This window comes from Paracoccidioides brasiliensis (genome assembly GCF_000150735.1).
Source record: "Paracoccidioides brasiliensis Pb18 unplaced genomic scaffold supercont2.5, whole genome shotgun sequence".
Lineage (NCBI taxonomy): Eukaryota > Fungi > Ascomycota > Eurotiomycetes > Onygenales > Ajellomycetaceae > Paracoccidioides > Paracoccidioides brasiliensis.
The window spans coordinates 1,342,676-1,360,395 of NW_011371362.1; the positions used below are offsets into that span (position 1 = coordinate 1,342,676).

Consider the following 17,720-nt stretch of genomic DNA (forward strand, 5'->3'; position numbering starts at 1 on the left):
ATTCATGATGGCAGCCCTGGGGAAATGAGACAGCAGAAAGAGACGCTGTTCCTGGCTGTCCCGAGGAGCAACAGGCACGACGCAAAAAGAGATTATAAACAAAAGAAATTTGGGAGAATGAACCTAAACTACATGCCCGCTTAGTCAGCAATTCCACTTGCTGATAGGAACCCCTTTTTGCTTATACAAGGATAACTATCATTCCCAAACCTTTTACGGTTTGAAATAGTGTCGTTTAACCAGCCTGCTGCATATCCTTGAGGCTAAATCGCATGTTTTGCCAGGTCCTCAAAGAGGAGACCCCACCTCATCTGGGATGAGGTGGTAACTCGCAGTGAAAAATTTCTGATACCTCTATATAGGGACAACAAACCTACGTTTCCTTTGGAGGGTTCATGTGTTCCTAACTAATGAACCAATGACATCATGGCCACCATTCACATACAGAGATGCTGGCATCATGTTAATGATGGAAATTCAATGTGGATGAAGAGGAGAAACCTGATTTTGTGGCTATTTACCTCCGAGTTACAACCCTATATATGAGTATCGGTCCCAACGGCTCATGATCGATCACATAGAGACAGCTTCTGGTATGCAAGAATGACGGGCTTGTCAACTGAAAGCGGTTATCGCCCTTATTGCCTTGCTCGCTTCCGCTCCTCCGGCTATGCTGGTTGTCTGGACATACTTTCGTCAGCAGAAGAAATGGACTGTTGCTGAACATTGCGGTGGGATTCTGCTATCCCTTCATCTTCCAGCTGGCGTTGAAAAAGATTGTGCTAACAATCCCCCATTTTATCTTTCAAGTGTAGGTTGGAGAAGAGACGTTCCTGGAACATCTTCAACGCTTGCAAGCAGCCGTGTACTCTTCACGAGCATCATTCAATTCAAACAGGCATGCCTTCTGTCATCTTCGGAGGCTTGGAGCACATCTGAAACATCTCGTTGCGTTATCATTGAACAGGGTTGGTTATTCGGCGTCGGGGAGTAGCAAAGTGAGAGAGGCGGGTCGCGTTCAGATAATAGTATCCCCCCAGCGACCCGCAATTCGATGTGTAGCTAACATGAACAGGATATTCACAAGTTGCAGGGTTGGCATTCCGGCATAAGGTGTCAATAGTTGAGGGTTTAATCATTGCATCCCCTTCAGCCAACGGATGAAAGTGGTTTTCTTTCTTTTCTTTTTGTGGATTTGAATTTGCGTGTGTTTTGTCAGTTCATGATGTCAACATCGACCTTCACTCGCACTTGGCGGCCTCTTTTGGGGGCGGAGTACCAACTTGGCATCGCTCAACCTTATGAGGCCTTTTTCCATCAGTATAAGCGGGGGTTGAGCACAAATTAAAAATCTTTGATGTTTCCTGTTAATAAATGAACGTGGCTAGGCCATTCTATTGTCTGTTGCTTTACTTTTGTCCATGTCTGTCAGGGCCAGTTGTTAGAATGGATGCACACGAAGTAGGGATGTATTCTGTCAATGACTCAAAGAAACGGATACTGATAAAGCTGAAACAGTACACCAGTACTCCTGAGATTCAAACGAATATGCACTGGGAAAATAGTATGGGAGATCGTCTGGGTTTTTACATGTTCTATTTTTCTCTGGGGAGCTTGGGATGGAACGATGACTATGTTGACGGGGAGGAAGCGCCAAACGATTATCGATATTCCACCAGCAATCCTAGTCGTATGGAGTGTTGTGTAGATGTTCTGTAGAGAGTTCACTGGATACTTAATCCTGATTGTTGATGGCGGTTCAACTCCTGACGACAAACCATGGGTATCCGAGCATATTACCCATCCCTTACCAGAAAACGAATAGTTATCTGTATCATGATCTATCGATGCCATATGACAATGATATTTCGGACTTCAATTTCAATACCTTGATACCCCTTTTTCCGTACGTTCGATCCGACTGTAGTAACAAAATACCCTGAAGCACCCCTGAAGCCATTTCTGCTCTCTCCTAATCTTGATCTCCCATCCACTCTGGAGTGCGAAGTTTGATGCTCAGCCTGACTCTGGGAGACATCAGAACGCAGACGTCCGAGACTGCCCCGACGATGGGTCCCCTTCAAGCGGGGATGTTAAACTTCACCCAAATAAACTATCCAACACTGCCATTGATCAACCAGAACGCAACACCATCACTGTCACACGTAAGGCATCACGCTCGGAGTTCCAGTGTTCTAAATTTTGAAGTTACCTCTCTGGATAGAAACCAAATCCAGAGTGGACCAGTCGAGCAAGAGGGTTTCAAAGAGCTTCCATCTAGGTGGGTCCGCCTTCATCATTGTTCCAGTTCTCTAGCATTCCGCTAACCGCTCACTTTTATAGCACCGGTAAGCTCCGGCGGACGTGCCATGAATGCGGCCAGGAGTTGACGTCACTAAAAGACTTCAAGCGCCACCACACAGCTGTCCATGAGAAAAGAAGGCCTTACCGTTGCACAATCGCAGGCTGCAAACCTGAGGATAGCCCCAAAGATAACTGAAAACGACATATGCGACATAAGGCATGGAGAAACCGCACAGAATCATACATTGCACTGCGTCAGTTCCCAAGTTCCTGATATCGCAACAGTTGTCAGTCAGCAAAAGGAGAAAAGTTGAAGAAATTGAAGCGGTGGCGGATGACCCAATGGCTCAAGAGAGGCTAGTTGGTATGCTAGCACAGGTAAGGCAGAGGAATGTGGAGTTGGAAGAGAGGTTAAAAGTGATAGATAGTCAAATGAAAGCATTCAGAGAAAAGTATGAGAATCAGGTGGATACGCTGCTGAGCCTGTTGGCCGAGAGGCGAGGGAGCCCAGCAAATCCAGCCAGTGAAGCTGGCTAAGAGTAAATGAAAGATAAAAAGATGTATATACCACCAAGCCAAAAAGGAATACCTAAATATAAAAAGTGGTGTACCCCGGAAAGGAGAGGAGGATTGAAGAAATTATATAAAGTCGAAACGTTCATGTGAAGAATAGGCGAAATATGAAGAAAATTCGAGAGTGCTGCTGCACCCCTCAGCAATCGCGGTCTTGTGGTCTAGTGGTATGATTCTCGCTTCGGGTTTGCCCGGTTTAAGTGCAACTTAATCTCTGATATGCGAGAGGCCCCGCGTTCGAGTCGCGGCAAGACCCTGAGTTGTACTTCGTCTTTTTTCTAGCCACATACATATATATATATCTCTCAGAAAGTCCCTTCAGTCCTTCACTTCCTCCTCCTTCGGGTGTTTTTTGATAATTACTTATTATCTCCGTTCATCCTTATGTCTCATCATCTGGATTTTTAATATCCAATATAAATTGCTCATGTGTTTTGAGATTTGCTGGACAGTTTGATGGTCCCTAGTGGATAACATGGCCATCCTATGTACATCGGACTGAAGCAGCAAACCCTGCAAGTAGGAAATGACCGAATTCGAAACATAGGATATATTGTTCTGATTCCTCAGCGGTGGGTCTCATTTAGCAAATGCGACACTGTTCGACTCTCTCCCACGTCACCCTATCCCTCCAACAATAACCTTAACAACTGCTGCATATCACAGTTCTATGGCTATTCATCTGTCCATACTTTTATGCTATTTACGGAGAAGTCGTCTAAGGTTAGGAACGTGACAGCGACGAAATTAACCTGGCACCAGGAAAGTGGAGAGGAGGGAAGAAGAGAGAGAGAGAGAAAAAGCAACGAAAATTTTTATTATTGTTTCAAAAAGGGCGTGTGTAGTATGATTTATGATTAATTAACTTGGGAGACGAATGACGTCCGGGAAGTGGGAATTATTTTTCTCTAAACATAATAATAATAATAACCTATCAGATACCCTTTTATTGGATAACCTGTATTTCCGAAATTTTATCTGTTAGCCAAACAAGCACTACGAAAAGAACCCAGTAAAAAGAAAACACAGAACATAAGAGCGTAAGAAAAGGAGAGAAACGAAGAAAAGGGGAATATGTAAATCAGCCAGCCATACGATAGAGGGCCGAATAAAATCAAGTTCATACCTTTTCACGCAACATCCCCATCCATTGTGGCAAGCTGACTCCCTGATCAGCCCGATCCTCAACCAGCATGGTCTGTGCCCACAGTCGCAAACCAGGCTCCCCATCCTCCTTTACAACATAAAGATGCGGAACAATTATACTGCCAACACCACGCGATTGCTGATCGCGACTTTTCTGCACAACGGCGCGCACCCTCTCATTGAAGTCATTTTCCAGCTCCGGCAGGAATTGCTTCCCAATCTTCATATGCGCCCTCTCTTGAATGCCGAAGACATCTAAGAGAAGCTGGGGAACGGTGTCGCGGCCGACCCACAGGAATTGCGTCTGGCCATCGTCAATTAGGTAGAGACCGTAGGGCACGAGGCGTTCAGATGATAGGTTACAGCGCGGAGGCAGGATGATTTCTCCCGTCTTCTCGTCTGGCATGCCGGCGTCGTCAGGCATATCATGGAGCGAGTAGAGTTTTGGGTAGATGTATTGGATGAGAAGAGAAAGTGGTAGAGTAGAAAGGAGGCAAAGGGCCGCTGATCGCATATCCGTCGGGATCTGCGATGACTTTCGAAGTCCGATCTATTGACGTTTAGGTAAGTTCATGACGGGCCGTGTGTTGCGAGAATAGGGGGCATCAAATATGTATCTTACATTTTTCATTAAAGCCAGGAATAGAATTGGCAATCCCCGTAAATTGGCGGGGAACTGCAACCCACCTCCACCAACACTTCCACCTGCCAGCTCTTTTCTGTATGTTGCCAATAGCTCCACGATCTTGGCTTGAAGTGCGTCCCGGGCTGGCTCCAGACCGCTCCCAAGCGTACGCTCAACTGCCTTGTGACTAAAATAGGTAATAATTGCCGATTGGTCTGCTGAGGAATAGACATCCGCGAGCGATTGTGTCGTGGGGAGGGCTAACGTGATAACTCGGATCCTCCGTTCGCCATTGCATGTTGTATGAAGGACAGCAGTTTGCAAGCATATGATCGGCCTCGTGACGGTTTCGTCGATAGCTACCTCTACAACATATGCCTGATCGCGGGGGAAAGCAGGGAAGGCACAGAGATCTGAGCTTCTATTGAAGAAGTTACCGTAGAACGTGCTCATCCTTAACCCTGTCGTGGCACGCACACGCAAAACAGCTTCCAGGCCGATTTCTGCTGAAAGGTAGTCCGAAAACTCCTTGGCAAACTTGATAGCGTCTTCGCTCCGGCCCGCATTCCAGCCAGGGTAGAAGTATGTCTGACCCCCGGTGTATCTTGGTAGATTGCTAAGGGATGCCACGTCCTGATACTGCGATGAAAACAGGAACATATCCACGGAAATCTGCTGTTTGGAACACTCGACTGCGAAACTCTTGTAGAAGCTATTACCGGTCTGAAGCAACGAACTTTCCTTGCTAGTTCCAAGAGCTTTCTTATCTTCTCTCAATTCAAGACTTCCGAAACCAATGCTAGGGAGTGACGCTGTCAGCACGGTCATCTTTCCGCCAACGGGGCTGATAAGCTTATGGCCCGCTCGAAGGGCTGAACCCATGCACGACCCGTTGTTTTGAGTATTTTGGAACATTTCTTGCAGTTTATCCAGGAACAGTTCTATGTTCTCTCGGCATTCCGTTAGTGTGACCAATAGATCTCCAGGAATCGGGAGGAACGGTTCATCCAAGTCGCTGACAACTAGCATTCCTGGATTTGAAGCCTCCGAACCATCTCTTGGTATCGTGAAGTAATGAAGGCTAGAATCCACCGCAATGAATCCAAGCCTAGTTCGGCGATCTGCATTTGGTATTCTATCAAGGCTTTCGCGGATGCAGCGTGCGCTGGTAGCCAAAAGTCCGGTGGTGACAGACGCAAAACTAACATCAATCAAAAACAAGTAAACGAGAGGTTGTGGAGGCCGGACCATATATTCTTGAGGCGCCACAAACTCTACAATAGAGTGGTTAAGCTCAGGCCGTTGCCATCTATCGAGCGCCTTTTGTGCGGCTGCATCCCAGTCGAATGCCTGCGGCACGTCATTGGTGAGGTTGCACATATTGCAACGCCAGCGATGACCATGGTCGAGAAACGTCACAAACGGGTTGATATAAGAACGACATCGTCGACATCGGGAAATCACTTGGTCGGAGACAATGGGGACCGGATCTTCGGCATCATGGAGGGACGCATAGGGTTGGATGACCAGAGCAAATGGAAGACGAGATTTCTTTAGCAGCGAGTGCGTGGTCGGCACAGCGTTTAGAGTAGAGCGCACATATTTCGGAGGGCAATTCGCCGTTGGAGATGGGGTGACACTAGACTGGTATACGTTAGAATCAAAATAAAAAGTAATGATTCACCAAGTATATCCACTTACATTTGGGGGTAAAATAATCGGTGGTGGCGGATAATCCAGTTCCGCGACATTGAATGGTTGTGTAAGCAGATCTGTGGGATATAGCTGATTGAGTGGTTGACCTCTCTGGGCTGGCATTTGCTGAACTGGAGGTTGACCGCCCATGCTCATCTGGTCCATTTGCTGCGTTACTTGACCTATACCGACCGAAGGTTGGGACTGATAGCCTCCGACTGGCGGTTGATATCCTCCAACGGCCACCGGCTCAAGTTGGCCACCAACCATTTGTGGAACCACCTGAACCGGCGCTGCCCCGTAAGCACCTTGAGGATAACTCTGCGGTTGCTGTGGTGCGGAATATTCGCCATAAGCCCCGCCACCTTGCAGCTGTCCTCCCAGGGCAGCATTCTGACCAACTCCAAACTCATAAGCCTGGCCAGCGTATGCTCGTTTCTTTTTACCGTGGAGGCCACCTGGTGCCGGGGCTGAAGCATCGGGCTGGGTTGGAGAACCTGGGACTCCGTATTGCTGTTCGCCGACATAAGGTGGTTGTTGTTGTTGTTGAGTATGCCCATCTTGAGGCTGGCTTCCAGGAGGAAAGCCTCCCTGTGGTGCCGCCATCGGGAACGCAGAAACTAGAACTGGAAGTTGAAAAGAGTCGCGACAACACCCAGCTTCTCAAATGCGGTAGAACAGAGGAAGCAGGACAATGTTGAGGGCGAGTGGATTACAACGTTCAGTCAATGCCCAAGCTTCTTGGGGAGGGACAAACGGTGTTAGTTTTGGAGTTCCAACAGGTTTCGCAACTCATCAGAAATGCATCCACAGCACATTGACCGTCGCAGGCGTCGCAGGCCAAAAGAGCAGTTGCGAAAGATGTGGAGGAGAGGATCGGGTCGACGTGGCTTCAGGTGGTTGATGGCTGCGGCGTTCTGTGTATGCTGTAGGAGCGAAACCGGAGTTGAGGTTGGTGTTGGTTGTTGGTTGATGGTTGCAGTCTAAAAAAGAAGTACGGTGGCCTTTTTCCGCCGACGCTGACACATTCAACCCCCACCAATTGGAAGCCCTCTTGTAATTTCGCTTAGCAAGTTAAGATCTAAATATGAATATCTCAGCCATCATCACTTCTGAAGTGTGTAATTATAAAAACAACAAAACAAGATAACTCTTAAGTATTTAATATAATATATTACATTGGTAAATTACCCTATTATACAGGTATTATAAGGGTGGTTGTTGAGAACTTGAGATATTAAGTTAACATTTAAAATCATATAAATTTGGGCGTTGGGCCTTTGATCAGATACTGATATAACTAATCAAGTACATATGACTTTGTTAATACTTCTGGTATGAATAGTATCCTTGAGTCATTGAAGAAGCTGAGATGGATAGTAAACTTCTAAAAATACTTGACGCTCACTGTGGAATTCCCTCCCCTCTCGCACTCGTCGCGATCCCGATCCAACCCCCGATCGTTCTATGGAGGTGAGTTCTTTAGTTTTATGACACTAGGTTTCTCAAAGAATTGATCAATAGCAAGCCATGCCTTATGTGGAGGAAAGAAGACTCAATTGCCACTGCGTACAGGTAGCATTGTATTAAGAGACTTCATCCACTCGCAATAGTTAGTTACTCTGGATAAGCTCCGCCTACAGCAAGTCCTGTCACTTGAATGGATTGATCTGGCTCCTCGATAACCATTATATTCCGTGGATGCAAAATCACCATGTGTCATAACAATTCAGTGATCGCCGCGAAGCATAGGTGCACAAACTCAACACAGGCTCTCATCGTAGGTGGGTTGGCTACCCGAGATGAGGAATTTGTTGAACTGGACTTCATTTCTCAATCTGCTGGTGACCTTCTCCACTTCCACATTCCGCAGTTAATGCAGGAAGATGATTGCCACTACCAAGGCAATGAAAGGATCATGAGTGTGTCCGAAATTTTTCCAGGATAACATCTAATTGATCTTAAGCAGAGTTTTTTTTTTTTTTTTTCATCTGTAGATAGAGAAGACCAGAGCTTGATAAACTGATCAATAATATTAATAGCTTTTATAATTGACAATCTCGATTCTCTAAAGGATTCATATTTATATATATTGACTTCTTTTCTAATTACCTAACACTTTAGCATTTGAACAGATTTATTGAACTATTATCTGCTCATTTATAAAATCTTTATTAGGATGTTACACTAGGTTTATATCTTATTAAATAAATTATAGAACTATTAAATTAACTCTGACTTAGGTCTCTAAAATTTCTTTTGACATTTATCTTTTTTGTCAATATAAGAAAATACTAGAATTGCACTTTAAGAATCTAAAGATTTGTTCTTTTTCAAAAGCAGTATCCCCATTAAGCTTCAAGACTTGAGAGACCATTTCCTCATAGACGTGGATGGGAGAGAGAATGAAATTTGACATTTTCATCTAGAATTCATGCAACTGGGTATTTCTCTTGTTCAGAGCTTAATCTTTGTGCCTGCTAATGGGCTAAATTGCAGTTGATTCTGCTGGCTAGTCAGTTACATAGAGTGATTCATGAAAGCTTGTAAGCTGCAGCTGCAGCTTTACAGAAGAAATAGAGTCCATTTCCCAATTCTCCAATGGCTTTTTGAATAGATATTTCACGCTGGGAGCTCATTTTGAGAAGGTGGTGTGAAGATAATTCGCGATGAATTGAAAGATAAAGAATTTATGGCGACTAGCTATTGTTAGTTAGGAATCATGTGACCCCTATGCAATTGTGCTCTTCCCTCAAATAGTTCAGTGTAACGATTGGGTCTTCTTGCCAGGTTGTCTAACAGTTTGACGGCTTCACAATCCACAGTTGACCCCTGAGCAGACATATCAAAGGAACCAACATTCATACAGGCCTTTGATATGGACGATATTAACTTTTATCATCCGTGATAACCACATCCTCCCCATTGTAGTCGCACTCAGTGGCAGCTTTGTAACTATCTACAACCATGATAGTCGAATGAGCTCTCGTTGCTTCAAGATCGCTCATCAAGTTTCTCCTCAATTCCTTTTCCAGTGGTCTAACTCGATTAACCTGGGCATACAAAATATAAAGCGCAGTCTGATTATTGAATCATGATTTCTCTGACAGGGGCCCGGAAGCTCGGGAAAGAAATCATTAAATTTCTTCTTTGGCCCGTACCAGATTGAGTTGCTAGCCACAATCTTTGCAGCCGCAGCATGGGGACGGGGTAGATAGAACTCATTATTACATCATCGAGAAAACATTTCTCTTGAGAATTATTATTGCATCATTTTCATCCAGCAATCCATGGATTGGTAACTTTCAATATTGCGTTTTGCAATAATGACCTCAACCCCAACCACTATAAAAGCCAACTTCTTCCGCATGCTTCCACATCGCATGATTGATAAACGTTACAGCTGGCTGCTTACTTGAATTTATATATATCCAGCAGGAAACTGCTATTACAAACGTATATCCCCGCTACTAACATGGGTTACCTCTCCGAATTGGTCAAAAAGGACCACAGGGAGCTGGTGTTGTTCCATAACCAGATTGTCAACGCGGACAACGATATCGACAAAAGCAGGTTTCAACACCAGTTCGTTTGGGAGTTAGCTCGCTATGCTGTGGCTGAGGAACTGCTGTTTTACCCGGCGATTGAAAAGCATTTAGCAGACGGAAAAGAACGGACAGAGAAGGACCGCATGGAGCATAAAAAGGTAATGGACAGGGAGCCATGCCGTCGACATATGAGAGCATATGCAAGCAAAAAGGAGTTATGACCGCTAATACAAATTGTTTTCATACGTAGACCAAAGACCAGCTGATGGAATTCGAATCCATGAAGCCGACGGACCCAAACTTCGAGCCAACAATCAACTCTATCATGAACAACCTATCTTCACCCATTAAAGAGGGAGAAGACGATAATCTCACCGCTCTCGAGAGCGCCATCAGCATTGAGGACGACGAAGAACTTTCCGAATCCTTTAAGCGCACAAAGATGTTCATACCCACGCTCACTCACCCTGCGGCCAAACCCCCCAACCCACTTCCTTTCGAGTCACCCATTGGGCTCTTGACCACACCCATCGACAAACTTGGGGACATGTTCCGCAGGCTTCCACCCCACCGCCGCCATTGAGCTACTGAGTGTTTTCAATATATATTTATGATTTTGCAGGAGGATTTTATCATCTTGTTTTCTAGGATTCTTTTCTGAAATCCACCGGAAGAAAGTGCCTGGGGAATAAACACAACAAGGGGGAAAAGGGGATAAATGTACTCAAATCTAACATTTTGGCATATGTCTTTTCAAGTGAGATTGCTCTTTCAGCATTATTATCTGTTGGAACTTTAAGCAAGCTGTAATCCTTTCCTTTATATATTGCAGCTCCCACAAGACTGAACAAAAAGTCAAGTTAATCTTGTCCAAGGAAAACATATTCAAATGACACAGCAATGTTAGCATATTATTTAAAGTGTTAAATGATTAGTTATACTGCGTTAAACTAACTTATGTACTGTAGTGACAGCCCCGTTCGCCCTCTTCGCAAACTTCAAGGGCTCAAAACGAAGTATCTGGGTCGTGTCTCTCGCTAGCCCACTTTATTTAAATATTCTCCAGAAGAGATCTGGTGAGATTGCACGATACCTAATCTAGATCTGCAACCCCCCTAGTGATATATATATGTGGTTGGGGGCTTGACCCGAACTCTCAATCACAACAGCCACTATGACGTCACCACAAGCATCATCAACCAATCCAATATTGGTTTGACCAAACTTAGACCTAGTAATTGTGCTCACTCCTTCTGGTATTATTTAGATACACATTCCCTACCCTTCTGCTACGTTGGCAGATCAAGCCAGCATAAAATTGTCATGATAGTGTTCTGGTTGTCCATGATTAGCATTCATCTTGGGTAATACACTTCGACCAAAATTTTCATCACTATAACAAGCAATTAGAAGTTGCAAATTGAAGGCCTAATAGAATCTATTCCAAAAAAAATCCATTTTAAAAAAGTTAAAGTGATAATAATTCATATGACAAATGCCAGCACAAACTCCGAAAACACCTTGCTGGATAAAATAATGGGACGCATGCAATTGTAGAGCAATGTACGCAATGCAATATGAACATGCAAGAAAAGGAGAAAGAAAGAAAGAAAAAATACTAACAAGAGAAAGGCAAACGTATGAAACCCCCTGAAGAAATGGGCAGAGAGAGAAAAAAAAAAAAATCCCATATAAATCCCTTACACGCCAACAGCTCAGATCGCCCCATTTACCCCATTACCCCCTTTTGCATTGACACACACACTGACCATTCATTGTGTGGAAGACTGACAAATCGCATTCCTCATATTCTCCACAGTCTTCACCCCAACCCCTCTCATCTTTCCCAGATCCGCCAAACTGCGTATCTGCACTTGCTCGCTGCCACTGATAGCATCGCAATTTTCTTTTCTACCCATATCCATTTCACATAGACAGTCAACAATGGCCTCGGCTTTCTTTATCCCAACGCCTCGCAGCAGCTTTATTTGGTTGATATTGCGGGTGTTGATGGTGTAAAGGATGTGGGCAGAGCGCGGAGTGTCCTCCGGGTTGGGTATGTAGTCGACACTCATAGCCGCATCAGTCTTCGATGTTTGCTGTGATGAAATGGTGGGTAGTAGATGAGACGACGATGGTTTTCGAGGGGGTTTGCTGGCATGAGAGGCTGTAGGTCGTTTCTTTGATAGTTGGATATAACGATTGACGGCCGGTATTTTGTCATCGCTAAACTGCTCATCCGGATCGGACGGTTGGTGTTCATCGTCAAAATCGACATGATATTCAGCATTGAACCTTCCAATTCTATCATATCTCCTCCTCTTAGTTGTGTGTTCTGTTAGCGGTCTTGTCTCCAGTCTCCCATCAAGCGTTTGCAATTGCAGCAGCTGTTCCTGGGCCTTGTTTTCCAATTTGTCTTTCAAAGTCTTTTTTTTCCTTTCCAGCTTTTCATTTCTTGGAAAAAAAGGCTGAGCCAATTGATACATTCTCAAAGCCGATGAATCCTCTCCTCGTGTCTGGTGCTGTTTTCCCATCAGAAGATATGACAACCCTTCTGCTCTTGCGTCCTCTTTCCCTTCAATTCTTTGTTCTAGGAGCTCGAGTCGGCGCTGCACTTGCTCATTCAGTTCGTTGCTGGAAGAATGATCAGTAAGGCATTGTTGCTTCCCAGCTTCGTTCATAGCTCGTGCAGCTAGTATTTCTTCCACTTTTTTCTCCACCATTTCTTCAATCCTCGCAGCAGAAACAGCATCCCAGTTTTGTAAACCGGCGTCTGCAGGACAGAATACTTTTGAAGGACGAAAATGACCAATAGCACTCGCATCAGATCTGCGTTTTAAGGGTGAGGATCGTTTTGGAGCGTCAAATCGTTTAACATGCGCAGGTGGTTTCGACTGTGGCTTGTCAGCGTACACAGCGAATGTCTTGACTGATTTACTTTCCGACGGCTTTGAAGAATCTGTTGCGGCCGGCAGAACAATATTTGCATTGATTGAAACGGTAAGTGGTCGTAGTGGTTGACGATGCATTCCTGGTCCTGTCACATTAGACCCACGAAGTGTGGGCCTAGGATGCCCTTTGAATATGGGCTCATTTTCTACTTCCCGGGTCTCAATCTTCTTGGTGCGGTTTGCGAAGTTGAGCGAGCTGAGGGTATCAAGATGATAGGAACGGGTTGGGGCGAGATTCAATATCATAATGGTGAGTCCATTGTTTTGGCCCAACGACAATATCCTCGTCATTTTCGACTCACGGTATGGGATTCGGGTTTGCTTCTTGCTGATTGCCTCGACACATTGAGCAAGTACAAATAGGCTTTTGTTAATACATGCAGATTCAATCATGCGCTCCTTGCCATTATCGGTCCGCCGGTTGTCCTCCGATCCTGCAAGATCGATGCAAGATGCAAGACTGATACGAGTCTGCTCACCAGTAGAAATCACCAGCTTGACACAGAGTATAGCATGAGATCTAGAGGAGTGAGCATTTAGCTATCATTATAACTTGTCAGTACAGGACTACTCGATAATGTTTTTGACTCATTTTATTTTCCCACCTTCGTTGCTGACGTCGATCTGTTCACATTGGCATGATCATACAACATCTCAAACTCCTTCAAGTTCGGGCAAGGTCGCTCAGTCAACCCAACGACCACAGTTTTTCCACCGGCATCCCGCAGTGGCAGACCTGAGGTTGTTCTTTTTTCGGGGGCCTCGAAGAGGTCGAAGACTTTATCATTGTATATCTCATAGTAGCTCATAACCACATCAACTTTAGTGCCGCCCTGAGAATCCTTCTCAATCTTGCGACTGCGCCTATATATACCGCTCAAGAGTCGTGGAATCACGCCTCTCTCGTTCAAAGATTTTCCTCCCCGCATGGTATGTGTTTTGCCAGTTCCAGTAACCCCGTAGGCAAATATTGTCACGTCGAATCCGTTGAATAGATGTTTTATTGTAGGGGCGACTGAGAACCGCAAATCTCTGTTAGCTTCATGAGTTTTCCTCATCCCGTCGTAGCACGACGACAACAAAAGAAAATGGAAATGGGACAAATCTCACCCTCTCTATCAAAAATCTCCTGCTGCGGCACATCCGCTCCATACACCCCATGGAACTGGAAACTGAATTCCTCCCCCTCATTCTTCGGATTCGGAATCCGCACAAGATTATCCCGATCTCCTCCAACCTCCTGGTTCCCACCATTCTTTTGTTTTTTATCTTTAAATCCTGTCTTCTTCACCGATTTCGCTTCACTCTTACAAGGGGATAATGGATGCTGTGAAGATGGAGCCACCAGTCCATTCGTACATGTTGGTGCGGACAAGGCAGTTGTTCTTCCGGAGCGGACGATGATATCGCTCTCCCTCTCCGTTTTCAGGAGCGGACGGATTCGTGCGATGACACGGACGCTCATAATTTCTGAATTGCTGAGGATAGGACTTGTCGTTGGGGGAGTAAATATATAGTCCTATCGATCTGTCACGGACGCACTAGGGGCTCTTCGGATTCGATTTCGTTTCCGCCAATTCAGAGAGGGTAAACAATAATACGCAATAAAGGTGGAGAGCGAAACCAAAAGTATATAGGAAGAAGAAGAAAACAATTTCGAAAAGCGAGTCCCCGTAATTTTTATCAACCTCGAATAGGATCACCGTGCCGTGTTGTTCGCGGTCTCCGGGGCATAAAACGTTGAACAACCAAACAAGCAGAACCAACCAACCAACTTGATAAAAACCAAATTAAGGCACAAGTAAAGAGAACGAAAAACAACGAAAAAGAAAACAAGAAAGAAGAAAAGGAGGAAGAAAAGCTGCGTCGACTTACCTTACTGTTGGAAGATGATTGTTCACTGTCAGATAATGCAGTCAATTCTCGACAGAAATCTAAGTATTTGAGGAGAACGAGGGAAGTGGATTGCAAAGACAGAACAGCGCGTTGTCATGGCAACGAGGAACCGCCGAGGAAAAAACGGACGGGCCCCTGGTTTTGAGAACTGTCATTAACACCCCTAAAATCCCAGGAGGAAAAGAAGGAGCATCAAGCATAAATCCAATTATTCCTGTTCATCACTCGTTAACTATTTTATTTACGCATAAGCAAAAATCAAACTACCTTTTCTAAAGGTTGCATGCAAAATATGCTCCAACGCCCCGGAAGCGATTTTTGCGTTAGGAGAGTCTAGAATTCAAAAGAGAGCAATTGATTATCTATACATGGCATTGCCCATTCTGTACGTGAGTATGTTTACCAGAATAACGCCTGTTCAAGATCCTCCATCAAGAATAATATATGTATGCGAAATGGCAGTGTGAGGAAGAGTCGACACACGGACGACCTGTTATGGGAGAAATCAAACGCCAGGAACGACTTAGACCTTGGACCCTAGTATGGGGAGAATATATCTAAGGTGAGTGGGAGAGCATGACGAAGGGAAAGCGAGAAAGTAAAAGAAGAAGAAGAAGAAGAAGAAGAAGAAGAAGAAGAAGAAGAAGAAGAAGAAGAAGAAGAAAACGGATATATATTGAAAGGAAATAGACAAGCAAAACACAAACCTCACTTGTCCGCCCAACTCAACTGAACAACAACTCAATCCCTTCGTCACTAAAACTTCTTCATCAACTCCCACCCCACTACCCTCACTCTCGCAAGAAGATAACTTGTGCTTCCCGCCGCCATAACAACACCTGCAAACACCTGCATCCTCCAGAATGTCGGATGGTTAATGTTCCCCACCAGTGCACCAGCGATAGGGTTACCCGTAAGACTTGCTATGGATGTGACAGCAAACATAGCACCGGTGCGTACACCCACCTGATGCACGTCTGAGATTTGCGCTACTATGGCGGGACCAAGGGATACGAAAGCTCCAGAGGTAAAGCCGTATATTGCGGTAAAGAGGATTATGGGGATATTGCCGCGGGCAGGGATCCAGAGGGCTAGGACAACAATGACATTCATGAAGCTGGTTATCACCATCACATTGAAGCGGCCGAAACGGTCAGCTGCATAGCCCGGCAGAGTCCGGCCGAGGGTACTGTATGAATTTTTGTTAGCGATTTTGTTCTATGTAAGTTAGAATAGAAATTGTCTAAGAGCTTCGCAGTTTTTACCTAGTGGCATTCAGGATCGAGACAAGGTAACCTGCTAGGTGCGAGGACATGCCATGATAACGCGCAAACGAGACGATAAAGGTGAATGGTAAGTACATGCCAAAGAAAAACAGCCATGCGCCAGCAGCGACCAGGACGAATGGCAACTCCAAAAAAGGAGAGGTAAAATCCTTTAATTTGAACGGTTTGGGGTGGGGTGGAATTCTCGATTTCACGGTCAGATTTACGACGATGCATAAAGCCAAGATGACAAATGCGCAGATTCGCATCGTCCAGCCAAATCCCACACGAGGAACAAGCTTTGAAACTAGGATGGGATATATCACACCCCCAACGCTTGATCCACTGGCCACGACCCCAAGCGCGAATGCTCTTCTTCTGGAAAACCATGTTGTGGCGCTATTGATGCACGGGTAGAAGATAGTACCTGCACCAAGTGGGCTGCAGATACCCTGGGCCAGAAGGATTTGGTAGTATGAAGTTGATATGGAGGTCATCATCAGGCCAAAAACGTGGAGAAAGGTCCCTATCAACAGTAAGTGTCGAGGACCGTAGTTGTCAAAAACTTTGCCGCAAATTGGGGCCTACTCATATGTAAGTAGATGGGTCAGCATGGTTTCAGAAGGCGTCTGGTAAAAAGTTTCGGATGGACTTTTTCTTTTGACCTACCACCACGAACATCATGCATGTTTCAAGCGACGGTATCCAGGCTATGGTGCTAGGTGAGTAGTTCTTCAACTGGTTGTTTTGATAAAAGTCCTGGAACACTCCAATACCTACTTCATATTAGCCTATTTCCCCCCCCCCCCCCTGAACTTTGTCGCTTTGAGAAGTGAAAGAGATCTGTTGATCTACAAGAGAAAAAAAGGGCATTGATTTTCCTCACAAGTGATCCATCCAAAGCTCACAAACAACCCACAAAATCCACCGAAAACAACAGTCCACGCCTCTATTCCACCTTCAGGGTAGGCGCCTGCGTCTCTCATGGGATCCGTGGGAGGCTCAGCCGCTGGTTTCTGTTGCTCAACGTCCCTAGCGCCACGACGTTCTTTTTCCTGAAAATTCGGACCATCGTGAGCCCTGTTGTCTGATCCGCTGCTTGATCTTCGATCTGGATGAGCGGATCCCAGCACATGAGTTATGCTGGACCTAGGAGAGGGAGGAAGCTCCCATAGCTTTTGCCGATCTGGTACGTTCCATGATTGGCCATCTGTTAATCTATCTTCGATTGACCTCTCCCCGTCGGTGGACGTCATCCCGAGGAAACTCAAAAAGCGTCTATATACCCCGATCTCGCACCAGATTGTCAACAGGAGTAAACAAGACACGAAGGCAGCGGGTTTTCTTGGGTTGGCGTCCCGAACTGCTAAGGTGCAATCCAATCCAAGTAAAGGGCAGGGGAAGAAAGAAGGCGCCAACTGGTGAGGAACCTCAATTCAACATCCCTGAGCGGGGAATACTGGGGATATACGTATAGGTATATATCTCTCTGGCGGAGTGACAAAAGTAGCAAAGAGCTGTAGAGAGAAATATCATAAACGGTTGTCAATGAAGCAATTCCCCGTGAATGAAGCTGCCCTGCGCTGTGAGAGCGAACATCAAGTAGGTTTCCGTTGCGGGCTCAGCAAGGAGAGCTTGGCAGACACCAGGAAGGAGTACAGAGCGGGAGATAAAAAAAAAATAATAATAAAAAAGAGGAACAGTGGGTATACATGTG

The 17,720-nt window shown here is 45.3% G+C and overlaps 7 protein-coding genes and 1 non-coding gene across 8 annotated transcripts; 5 read left to right on the top strand and 3 right to left on the bottom strand.

The window, feature by feature from the left end:
• Positions 1-2,069: 2,069 nt before the first annotated feature.
• PADG_11839 (uncharacterized protein) lies at positions 2,070-2,500 on the top strand (the record flags this gene model as incomplete). The annotated part of the gene is made up of 2 exons (XM_010762256.1): positions 2,070-2,281; positions 2,344-2,500. 2 exons carry the CDS (start codon positions 2,070-2,072, stop codon positions 2,498-2,500), a joined length of 369 nt encoding a protein of 122 aa, XP_010760558.1.
• A 23-nt stretch (positions 2,501-2,523) lies between these two features.
• On the top strand, positions 2,524-2,841 carry PADG_11840 (uncharacterized protein; the record flags this gene model as incomplete). The annotated part of the gene is made up of 1 exon (XM_010762257.1): positions 2,524-2,841. The coding sequence occupies one exon, from the start codon at positions 2,524-2,526 to the stop codon at positions 2,839-2,841; it is 318 nt and encodes a 105-aa protein (XP_010760559.1).
• Positions 2,842-3,027: 186 nt separating this feature from the next.
• Positions 3,028-3,133, top strand: PADG_11841. Its single transcript has one exon. It is a non-coding gene; the product is annotated as a tRNA-Pro (tRNA).
• An 864-nt stretch (positions 3,134-3,997) lies between these two features.
• PADG_04883 (protein transporter SEC24) lies at positions 3,998-6,949 on the bottom strand (the record flags this gene model as incomplete). The annotated part of the gene is made up of 3 exons (XM_010762120.1): positions 3,998-4,573; positions 4,646-6,292; positions 6,350-6,949. The coding sequence occupies 3 exons, from the start codon at positions 6,947-6,949 to the stop codon at positions 3,998-4,000; spliced, it is 2,823 nt and encodes a 940-aa protein (XP_010760422.1).
• A 1,108-nt stretch (positions 6,950-8,057) lies between these two features.
• On the top strand, positions 8,058-8,369 carry PADG_04884 (uncharacterized protein; the record flags this gene model as incomplete). The annotated part of the gene is made up of 2 exons (XM_010761874.1): positions 8,058-8,265; positions 8,341-8,369. The coding sequence occupies 2 exons, from the start codon at positions 8,058-8,060 to the stop codon at positions 8,367-8,369; spliced, it is 237 nt and encodes a 78-aa protein (XP_010760176.1).
• A 1,449-nt stretch (positions 8,370-9,818) lies between these two features.
• PADG_04885 (uncharacterized protein) lies at positions 9,819-10,474 on the top strand (the record flags this gene model as incomplete). Its single annotated transcript, XM_010762121.1, has 2 exons — positions 9,819-10,049; positions 10,142-10,474. 2 exons carry the CDS (start codon positions 9,819-9,821, stop codon positions 10,472-10,474), a joined length of 564 nt encoding a protein of 187 aa, XP_010760423.1.
• A 1,189-nt stretch (positions 10,475-11,663) lies between these two features.
• PADG_04886 (uncharacterized protein) lies at positions 11,664-14,307 on the bottom strand (the record flags this gene model as incomplete). Its single annotated transcript, XM_010761875.1, has 3 exons — positions 11,664-13,382; positions 13,448-13,857; positions 13,953-14,307. The coding sequence occupies 3 exons, from the start codon at positions 14,305-14,307 to the stop codon at positions 11,664-11,666; spliced, it is 2,484 nt and encodes an 827-aa protein (XP_010760177.1).
• A 1,187-nt stretch (positions 14,308-15,494) lies between these two features.
• Positions 15,495-17,259, bottom strand: PADG_04887 (uncharacterized protein; the record flags this gene model as incomplete). Its single annotated transcript, XM_010761876.1, has 4 exons — positions 15,495-15,927; positions 16,004-16,587; positions 16,673-16,779; positions 16,890-17,259. 4 exons carry the CDS (start codon positions 17,257-17,259, stop codon positions 15,495-15,497), a joined length of 1,494 nt encoding a protein of 497 aa, XP_010760178.1.
• Positions 17,260-17,720: the final 461 nt, after the last annotated feature.